Raw genomic sequence first — 11,293 nt, 5'->3', positions numbered from 1 at the left:
TATAACAAAATTTTTTAGTTTGACTTATTTTAAACTTTATTTATGTAAATAACATTCCAAAATAGAAGTACAATTAGTTAATAGAAAAGTTAAAATAATAATTGTAATAAAAGTAGTGTTTTTAAAAATAGAAACCTTGTACATTGATCTCTGTAGAACAAGTTGTGTTATGTTAACTAAAATATTTTTTTACAAATGCTGCGTTCTAATATTCACTGCGAGTATTAAAAATCTATATAGTTTACGTCACGTATGCAAGCAGACAAAAATGTCAGTACTAGCAACGTGAATGGAAGTAAGATAAACTTAGATTATATAATCTTTATGCTATGATTATAAATATGTAATATTATAATACATTTCTTCTTCTTTTAGAGAGAAAGTATGACATCCCATTATCAGTCCTTTTATGGCGAGAGTTATAATCGATATCCCTATATCGGCAAAGTATCGGTACCTATAGGAGAAGAGGATAGTGTTGACTTTATCTATCAATTTGTGAAGAAAAGATTTGTTCTTAAGAACCGCTACACTGTTATTTCATACTGCATATTTCATACTGCTCCTGGCAAAATTGGGCCACCCAAATCTCTAAACTGTAAAGGACTATTACTTTTACCTTTCAGGAGTTATGGATCAGGATCGTTGGTATGTGTATATTTCCTGGTATTATCTGTTATATATTGTCATATACAAAATAATCGCAATCTAAATGTACGCTATAAGAATTTGTATTAATTGACACTTTTTGACTTGTCAATTTAGAATAATGTCGATATCTCAACATCTACATAGTAATACAAATAAGAACCTTTGCAATGGCCAGCTAATTTTATAGATTTTTTTTATCAGGCAAAGCTAAAAAATAATTATATTGTGTAGTATTTTTAAATTGATAAATAAGATATCGTTAGATAAGTTGGGTTGAGAAAAAAGTATAATTATATTTTCTATTTTGAAGATATCGATTTTCATGAAGCTGTATATTCAATCAAAGTCTCTTTATACGAAATATATAATCCTGGAAACGTAATTCAAATTTGGGCTCAAGATCCTAATAATCAGTGGTTTCAGTTGTGGATTGGATCGTCTCAGATTGTGTCCTCAACATCAAGATTATTCTCTCCACCTTTATCACATCAGTGCTACTTCAAAACTAAAATGCTCAGACTAGTATTTGAGAACAGCTTACCTAAATCTTACACAAAGCTAAATACGCGCGCGTATTTCGAAATTAGGTCGATAGACTTATCGGTCAGGAGGAAGATTTATATTTAGTTAAATTAGGTATATATATAATATATATATTGAGTCAATTGCTTCATGTTTATCTGGAGAGATTTCGTATCCTTACATTGTATTACTAATGTTACTACCGCTGCTGGAAAAGAAGGTTCTCTACGCTTGGCAGAAAGTGCCACTAAAGAATTTTTAAGTCAATTCTTATGAATCAAGTTTGAATTTGATGTCTAGGTATCCCAGGTTGCCCATGACGAGGTCCAGATAGTGCGTTTCATAGTTTTCGGTGTCCAGGTGTAATAATACGTTAAATTCGATGTCTACGTGTCCCAGAGGTTGCCGATGACGAGGTCCACATAGTGCGCTTCGTTGTTTTCGGTGTCTACATGTATTAATACCTTGAATTCGACATCTACGTGTCCTACATTGGGTGCGTTCAGCCGATACTCCGCTAGCCTAGCAATCGTGAGCAGTCGCTTGTATTCGCTCGTTTCCTCTCTTTTTGACCCAATGGATTAAAAGAAGAGGAAGCGAGCGAAAACGAGCGACTGCTTACGATTGCTAGGCTAGCGGAGTATCGGCTAAATGCACCCATTCAAATTTAAAGTTATTAATACACCAAAAACTATGAAGCGCACTATGTGGACCTCGTCATCGGCAACCTGGAACACGTAGACATCGAATTCGAGGTATTATTACACCTAGACACCAAAAACTACGGAGCGCGCTATCTGGATCTCGTCATCAGCAACCTGGGATACCTAGACATCAATTTCAAGGTATTAATACACGTAGACACCGAAAACTACGGAGGTCTAACAGCGCCAAGTTTTTTTACAAGAAAAATTTATGTATTTTAATAAGATATTTTTATTTTGTACTGTTACCTCTGTAATTCTTTGTGATTAAATCTTTTATTCTATTGAAAAATACATATTATATATAAACTTTATATTTAAATACAAATTGTATTCCCTCGCGTTGGATTAAATATTTTAATAAAATATTTGTATTTTGTACTGTTACCTTTGTAATTCCTTGTGACCATTAAAAAATACATATGTAAACTTTGTATTTAAATATTTTGTATTCCCTTGTTAAATTTAAATAAAATTTTTTAATCTTATAAAATTGTTATTATACATTCTTTTCTAATTGACACAATGTAAAGATTTTTTAAAGTAGTGCAACAATTATTTTTTGAGGCAATATACATGTTCTCTCTGTAATTGGCGCTCTAATTTAAAGAGATATCATTTCTTTTTTGTAATTGTAATAGATCACTTGAAGCGCGACTCTTATTTTTGATAAGGTAACATAATTTTGTGACGTGTATCACTTGGGTTATAATTTTTCGGAAATAAAGATACTACTGCTTAGATTTTTTCGAGATTTTTCGAGATATAAAGATCTACCACTTGTTACTTAGGTTTTTTCGAGGTATAATACTACCACTTTCTTTTTTTTTTTTGAGGTAACAATATATACACTACTATACGTGTACTTGGCGCCTTTTTTTACCTTTTTTTAAAAAAGGTAATTTTGTACGGATATCACGCCTTTTTGTAGTATATTACGCATTTTATAAACAGTTTGTACAGGATAAAGCTATTTGGAGGTATAATACTACCACTTTGTTTTTTTCGAGGTAACAATAACATAACAGGGTAACAACATAATACATATACACTACTGTGCGTGTACTTGGCGCCCTTTTTTACCTTTTTTTTAAAAAGGTAATTTTGTACGGATTTTAATAACTTAGAAGCGTAGGTAAGCGTAAGTGTAGCGGACATGAGCAATTTATTTTTCTTTAGTGCTCATGCATGCGTGTATGCTGTATGTTTTGCTGTATATATTGCTGTATATATATTATATATATATATATATATATATATATATGGGAGCATTGTGTAACTAAGTTATTTGTGAGTTCGACTGATATATTTTAATCCTCGGTTGTCACACGGTCAAAGTGACCCTAGATTATTGATTTTTTTTATTAAAGTAACATTTTAAGAGTACTATGCAAACTTTTGAGCAAAAAACATTGAAAAATAAGAGTTATGATTTTTTAAGGATTTTTTTAACATGATGCCACTTAAAAAGTTAATTTTTTTTAATGAGAATACATTCTACAATGTTTAAACTCAATTTTAGAATCTTTTGCGATTTATTTAAACTGTTAGTTTTTGAACAGCAGCTGCTTGAAAATTGGTTAGGGTTAAATTGACACCGTGTGACAAACGTGTTCGAAAAAAAGGGGTGACAACCAAGGGTTAAATTTTATGTATGTACATAAATTATGTACGTACATATTATGTACATAATAGTCTATAATAGAAGTACAATTTGTTAACAGAAAAGTTAAAAAAGTAGTTTTAGCGAAAATTAATGCTTTTAAAAATAAATACCTTATATATTATTCTCTAACAAGCTTTGTTTTGTTAATTGAACTCTTTTTCTACAAGACTTGCATTCCAATATTCACTGCCAGTACTAAAAATCTGTAGTTTACATTACGTACACATGCAAACAATAATGTCAGCACCAGCAATGTAAATGAAAGCAAGATAAACTTAAATTATATAATCTTTACGCTATAATTATAAGTATATAATATTATAATGCATTTCAGCATATGTTAAAAAATTAAGGAGATTATTACTCTCTATATTTTTTGTTTTCTTTCAGAGAGAAAGTATGACATCCCATTATCAATCCTTTTATTGCGAGAGTTGTAATCGATATCCCTATATCGGCAAAGTATCGGTAGGAAAAGAGGATAATGTTGACTTCATCTACCAATTTGTGAAAAAAAGATCTATTGCCAAGAACCACCAGAATATTAGCATATTTCATACTGCTCCTGACATAATTGGGCCACCCAAATTTCCAAACTATAGAGAACTATTTCATTTATCATTTTTTCTTGGACATATGTTGGTATGTGCATTTCCCGGTATTATGTTATTGTCCCGTAGAAAGTAAATCTAAACTTACAAGAGTTTGTCGTATTTGATACTTTTTGACTTTTTAATACAGAGGAATAATGATGTCGATATCTCAATATCTCCATGGCAAAACACAGAGCCTATGAGACGGCTTGATTTTGTACGATGGTATGAGGCGACGATCGAAAATAATTATCAATTAAAATCAAAAACCATGCGATCCAAGCTTAGGTCTTTGAAAGCCTTATATTAGTTTCTGTATACATATATGTCTATATATATACATATAATTTTTCCAACGAACTGCGCGCCGATTATTTGTCGGACTTAAAACACAGTAATTGTTAGAATTAAAAACCCTTCCCTCCCCAGAATTAAATCGACTCGATTTAATTATCTAAAATAATTATATTGGTAATATTTGAATTGATAAATAAGATATTGTTAAAAAAGATATATTTTTGCATGTGTTAAGAAGAGAGTATAATTATATTTTCGATTTTAAAGATGTCAAATTTCATGAAGCTGTATATCCAATCAGAGTCTTTATATACAAAGTATACAATCCTGGAAACGTGATTCAAATTTTGGCTCAAGATCCTAATAAACAGTGGTTTCAGTTGTGGAATGGATCGTCTCAGATTGTACCCTCGACATCAAGATTATTCTCTCCACCCTTATCACATCCGTGCTACTTCAAAACTAAAATGCTCAGACTAGTATTTGAGAACAGCTCACCTAAATCTTACACAAAGCTAGATGCTGTGATGCTCATTGGTACATCAGATTTGATCCTTCCTAGATATCCTAGAGAAAGTTTACCAAATCTGTTAAAAAAAATTAACTGCATGTACTCTCCATGCCATGACGATGTTCATAATTTAACAGCAGATTTAAAAAGTGCACACTCTGATATAGTTCATCTCCAACAAAATTTTCCCAAATATTGCTTTATTTGCAAAAAGTATTATTATCGTCAATATTAAGTAATATTTAAATTCTTTTATTTTGTTAATAATAAAAATAAATTTTTTCTGATGTTATTTACAGAGGTGTATGGATTTGTCAAGAAGTAATTCTTGCTGGTTATGCGCAACCAGTTAAACAAAGAGATTCGCGTCGCATTTTATTAAAAAGTCATTCGAATTATGCAAAGCGTATGAAACTCTCTTCGGATGAATCCAAGAAGCTACTACGTTGCAGTTTGTCTGCGCTTCCTGTAAAGTATCCTAAGAAGTCTCTTTCTTATAATATTTATTGCAATGTTATCTCGTATATTAAAATTTTATATTTTATCTTTGCAGGATAAAATGCTATTAAAAATATTAAAAAACTTAGTGACGACGTGTGTGTGTTATGCCGCATGAGTAAAATAAATAGGCGCTTCAATTATTTAACACGGGATCCTGAACTCTATACACGGTTGAACATGCGAAATGTATCTCCCATATGTATCAATATATTTCGTTACTTTACATCTAGATGTAAATATTTGCAACAGTTAGATCTTACAGCAAGCAAATTTCATTTTAAGAATTTCGTAAAGTTTCTTGATAATTGCGGCAGGCGTTTAACGCAATTAAGATTAAGTCATTGCCAATCTGTCCACAAGGTTGTCCTATTTAAAATTTCAGAGATGTGTAAAAATTTGAAAGGTATGTATATATATGATACATATAATATATATGATTGTCAAGATTATGGGTAAATTGTGTAACCATTACATATTTTTCTCGGAATTGGATCTAAATAATTGTCTTAAGATAAACGACGAAGGATTTTCGTGTCTCAAAAAGCTAAATAGTTTGGAACATTTAAATCTTTGTGACACACGTATAACATCTGAACGTCTTTGCAAAATACTGCAAAAAAATCAACGGATGCGTGAGTTACATTTGGCACCTGTATTGCGTACAAACCTAGACATATAGACGTAGTTGCAATAAAATTGAGATATTTATGTCCTAACTTGGAAGCAATAAATTTACATAGGACAATTAATCATACATCAAAAAGTATTAACGCTTTCGCTGACTGTAAGAATTTACGAAAAGTGTACCTTCCCTTGTAAGTGTGTGCTACATTTTCTTTTACAATACATGTTACCGTATTCTTTATCAAAATTTTTATATTTGCTTCTCTTGCATTCCGAGCTTCTTGAGAAAGTAACATTAATTTTTTTTGCGATTAAAGTACTATAATAATTATATGATTTTTGTTACAGATACGGATACTCAATCACTGATGATAGTTTGTACAAATTACTTTCTTCCTGTCAAACGCTTGGAAGTAGTTTGTTTATGCCGTATTGTCCTCACTAATCGCAATTTGGAATTACTAACGCAGTGCAGAAACTTGGGACGATTATATCTGTTTCGGGTGGAACTTGATACACCTGATAAATATTCCATTATTTTAGAACAATGTTCAAAACTGCAAGAGTTTTATCTTATATTCTGTAATATTAGCGATTGCTTGGTTAACCAATAGAAAGAAAGATATCCACATGTGTCCGTCTATACGTTCGACAATGATACATACAACGGCGTAAATCTAGATTTGTGTGTAGATCGTAGAGAAAGTTTGGCTATTTTGAATCACTCTAAGCCTTTTTTAATACAACTTGAAAACTGTTAAAGATAGCTGAACTTTACGCTGAGTTGTAATGCCAAATGTTTGTTACAACGTGTTTCTAGCCAATTTTGTTTATTTATAGTAAGTTTAATGTTACAACAAAATTTTCGAAGGTACATTTTTGTCGAGTAATTTGAACTATGTTGAGCAAGGTGAATTATTTTATTAATCTAGCAAAAAATAATTTTTATCGTGTTTTAAAGCGTTAGTAATAAGTGTTTAAGGTGTTAATAATAAAATATAATATAGTTTGTAATAATTATTGTATTACTTATATTTTATTGTAATTTATTACAATCTTTACCAGCTTCTCCATTTATTTTATTGTAATTTATTAAAATCTTTACCAGATCTCTCTCTTTACCATCATGAAATGGATTTTTTAGCTTATTCCGAATAGCGAGTTGATAGGTCATGGATCTCAAGTCTTAATTGTTAATGAGGTTTACTTACTACTTTGGAGTAAAAAATGCGATTGAATAATAATGTCATTACAGCGATCCCGAATTATATGCAATATTAGTATAATGAATTGTAGATGCTAGTTATGTGCTATATTCTTCGTAAATTATTAGTGTATATAATATCGAAAAAACTTAAGTAACAATAAGTGGTAGACTTTTATATCTCGAAAAATCTCGAAAAAATCTAAGCAGTAGTATCTTTATTTCCGAAAAATTATAACTCAAGTGATACACGTCACAAAATTATGTTTCCTTATCAAAAAGAAAAGTCGCGCTTCAAGTGATCTATTACAATTACAAAAAAGAAATTGATATCTCTTTAAATTAGAGCGCCAATTACAGAGAGAACATGTATATTGCCTCAAAAAATAATTGTTGCACTACTTTGAAAAATCTTTACATTGTGTCAATTAGAAAAGAATGTATGATAACAATTTTATAAGATTAAAAAATTTTATTTAAATTTAACAAGGGAATACAAGATATTTAAATACAAAGTTTACATGTGTATTTTTTAATGGTCACAAAGAATTACAGAGGTAACAGTACAAAATACAAATATTTTATTAAAATATTTAATCCAACGAGGGAATACAATTTGTATTTAAATGGAATAAAATTTATATTTAAGATAATTTTGTGACGTGTATCACTTGAGTTATAATTTTTCGGAAATAAAGATACTACTGCTTAGATTTTTTCGAGATTTTTCGAGATATAAAAGTCTACCACTTGTTACTTAAGTTTTTTCGAGGTATAATACTACCACTTTCATTTTTTTTTAGGTAACAACATATACACTACTATACGTGTACTTGGCGCCTTTTTTTACCTTTTTTAAAAAAGGTAATTTTGTGCGGATATCACGCCTTTTTGTAGTATATTACGCATTTTATAAACAGTATGTACAGGATAAAGCTATTTGGAGGTATAATACTACCACTTTGTTTTTTTCGAGGTAACAATAACATAACAGGGTAACAACATAATACATATACACTACTATGCGTGTACTTGGCGCTCTTTTTTACCTTTTTTTTAAAAGGTAATTTTGTACGGATATCACGCCATTTTGTAGTGTTACGCATCTTAATCTTATAAACAATATATCTTATAATTTTATAAGATAGATATGTTTATTGGCTCCCCTCAGGGTTGCAAGGCGTTTTGTAGGGACGTTCCCAACCCTTTACATTCACTTAACCTACCTTAGCCTATTTTACATTTAACCTTGTAAGGTTAGTATGTATACTAATCGCCCTACCTATCTTTACACACATACACACGCTCGCAAGTTCCCTATCTCTGTGGACTTCCGTTTCCGTTTACAAACTCCTCACTCCTCCTCTTTCTCTCATTCACTCCTTCCCTCCCTTACCTCCCAGTCCCCTCCATCACCCTCTCCCTCCCTTACTCTCTCTAATTTCCTCAGCCATCTCTCCCCCTCCCCTTCTTCCCCCAATACCTCCCCCACCGCTTCCTGCCATGATCTCCCTCCCCCCCAATCTGCACAGTCTTCCCACACGTGTTCCCACGTCTCCTCCCCCCCTCCACACACCCTGCACACTCTTCTCTCCTCTGCCATCCAATGTTTCACCCCCCTCATACCACTTCCCAGCCTGTATCTAGCCACCCTCTGCCACCTATTTTCTCCCCAGTTCTTTTTTAAGTACTCCGGTATCCCCTCCCCTTTTATCATGCCATACCACTTGTTAAATTTTGCCTCTCCTATCTCCTTTCACCTCTCTTCTCTTTGCATTCTCTTTTCTCTCTCAAGCACGTCCTCCCCCCTCCACATCCCATCCTCCCTCAGCTCCTCCACCTCCTCTATCTTCCAGCAGCCTGCTCTCCGCCGCTTCTTTTCTCTCCTCCTCCCATCCCCCCCTGCTCACCCCTCTTTTCGCCCTCCTCTTTACCTCCTCCCAGCATTCCCTTGCCAGCTCCCCTCCCTTTCCCTCCTCCAATTTTTTCTCATACCCCCATGCTCTCATAACCGCCCTTCCTCTTAGTTTCTCCCTTTGTAACTCCTCCCTAATCATATATCCCGGTATACATCTTTCCACTCCCAACACCCACCTTAAATATCTTTCCTGTAATCTCCCCTCTTTCCCTCCACCCCCATATTTCCACTCCGTAACTTATCACCGTCCATATCAACTTATCAAACAACCAAATTCTCCTACCCCAATCCCCCCCAAACCTCCTCTTTCCGATCCCCCATACTTGTCCCAGCAACGCCGCCCCTCTCCTCGTCCTCTCTTTTACATGTTCATCCTGCCTCCCATTACATTTTACTACATATCCCAAGTAGCAGAATTTTCTCACCTCCTCTATTATCCTACCCTTCCACCTCCAACTCACCTTTTTCCATCTTCCTCCCCCTTTTCTGCATCTCATTATCTTCGTTTTTTCACTGTTCAATACCAATCCCTTTCTGTCCAAATACCCCTCCAGTTTTCCTATCATTCCTTTCATATCTTCCTCATTCTCCGCTAACATCGCTATATCGTCTGCATAAGCCAGTGTATATATCTTTCTCCCTCCCAGCTTTATTCCACCCCAGCCCCCTTTTTTCAGTTCATCGTCAATGTCCGCCAGCAGCAAGGTGAACAGAATCGGACTTAACGGACACCCTTGTCTGACTCCTCTTCCTGTCCAAAATCTCTCTCCCATCTCCTCCCCCACCCTTACTCTGCATATTGTCTCCCCCAGCAGTTCTTTACACCTCTCCACCAAGCCCTCTCTTACTCCCCTTTTTCTCATGGCTTCCACTAGAATCCTCCTGTCCACCGAGTCAAAAGCTGCTTTTAAGTCTACGAACATCACCACCATCTTCCCTTTTTTTCCATTTACTTGCCTGTTTATCAGGTGATTTAATACGTAAATGTTGTCCGTGGTCCCAACCTTTCTTCTAAACCCTGTCTGACTCGGTGGCAGCAAGCTCTTCTCTTTAACCTCTTTCCTCAACCTTTCCGCCAGTACGGCAGCATACACTTTGTATGCCGTTTGTGCTAACGTCACCCCTCTGTAATCCCCCACTCTTTCCCCCTCCCCCTTTTTTCCTATAGGCACTATAATTCCCTCCCTCCAATCTTCCGGCCACCCCTCTCCTTTCCACACTCTATTGCACACTTCCCATAGCCATTCTTTTACTACCTCCCCTCCAAACTTCCAAACCTCATTCGGAATTCCATCACTTCCCAACGCTTTTCTCTCTCTAAGCTTCCTCACTACCTCCCACACCTCTTCTCTCCTTATCTCCTCTTCCTCCTCCCTCCTCTCCCCTCTTCTTGTTCCAATCACCACCCTCCCATTCACTCCTCCCAACAACTCTTTAAAGTACCCATCCCATTCCTGCATACTAATTCCCTCATTCACCCTCCTTCTCCTCTTTCTCTCCCTGTTTACCACCTTCCATACCTGCCCCTCCGTCTTGACCTCCTTTACTTCCTCCTCCCATTTCTCCACTTCTCTTTTTTTCTTCCTTTTACATAGCTTCTTGTATCGCTGTTTTTCCTCCCTGTAACTGTCCCCCTCTCCTCCTTCCCTTCTCCATTTCCTTAACATGTTGCCAACTCTTTTTTTTCCCTCCCTACATTCCTCATCCCACCAGCCCCTTCCTCCGCTTTTTTTGCCCCTTCCATTCACTTCCTTTAATACCTCCCTTATCCTCCCCTTCAACCTCTGCCACTCTTCCTTCACTCCTCCTCCTCGAGCTTGCCTGTCCCCCATTAACTCTCTAAATTTTTTCCTGCCCTCTTCTGACCAGTCCCCTCTCCCACTTCCGCTCCTTCCCCCCTTCCCCTTATCCATACCTTCCTCCCACCCTTCCACCCACGCTGTCACTGGCTGATGGTCTAAATCGACCTTCTCTTCTACCACCACCCGTTCTACCCTTTCCCTTGTCCTCCTGTCCCCTAACACGTAGTCAATCACCGACTCCCCTCTTCCCCCTGTATACGTCCATTCTCCTTCTTCATCACCTCTTATTCCTCCGTTAAA

The 11,293-nt window shown here is 35.1% G+C and overlaps 2 protein-coding genes across 3 annotated transcripts in view; one reads left to right on the top strand and one right to left on the bottom strand.

The window, feature by feature from the left end:
• The window catches only part of Sprt (PDZ domain-containing protein sprite), a 195,755-nt gene that overhangs the window by 71,030 nt on the left and 113,432 nt on the right, over positions 1 to 11,293 (bottom strand). The gene's annotated exons all lie outside the window — the stretch shown is intronic.
• Positions 632 to 9,611, top strand: LOC143906497 (uncharacterized). Its single transcript, XM_077422634.1, has 5 exons — positions 632 to 644; positions 920 to 1,223; positions 4,669 to 5,412; positions 5,498 to 6,077; positions 6,418 to 9,611. Exons 1-3 carry the CDS (start codon positions 632 to 634, stop codon positions 5,177 to 5,179), a joined length of 828 nt encoding a protein of 275 aa, XP_077278760.1. The 3' UTR covers positions 5,180 to 5,412; positions 5,498 to 6,077; positions 6,418 to 9,611.

Source organism: Temnothorax americanus, unplaced genomic scaffold (genome assembly GCF_048541705.1).
Source record: "Temnothorax americanus isolate GAGA-0224 unplaced genomic scaffold, ASM4854170v1 Scaffold71, whole genome shotgun sequence".
In the NCBI taxonomy this organism is placed as follows: domain Eukaryota; kingdom Metazoa; phylum Arthropoda; class Insecta; order Hymenoptera; family Formicidae; genus Temnothorax; species Temnothorax americanus.
This window is presented reverse-complemented; position numbering and strand designations above follow the sequence as displayed.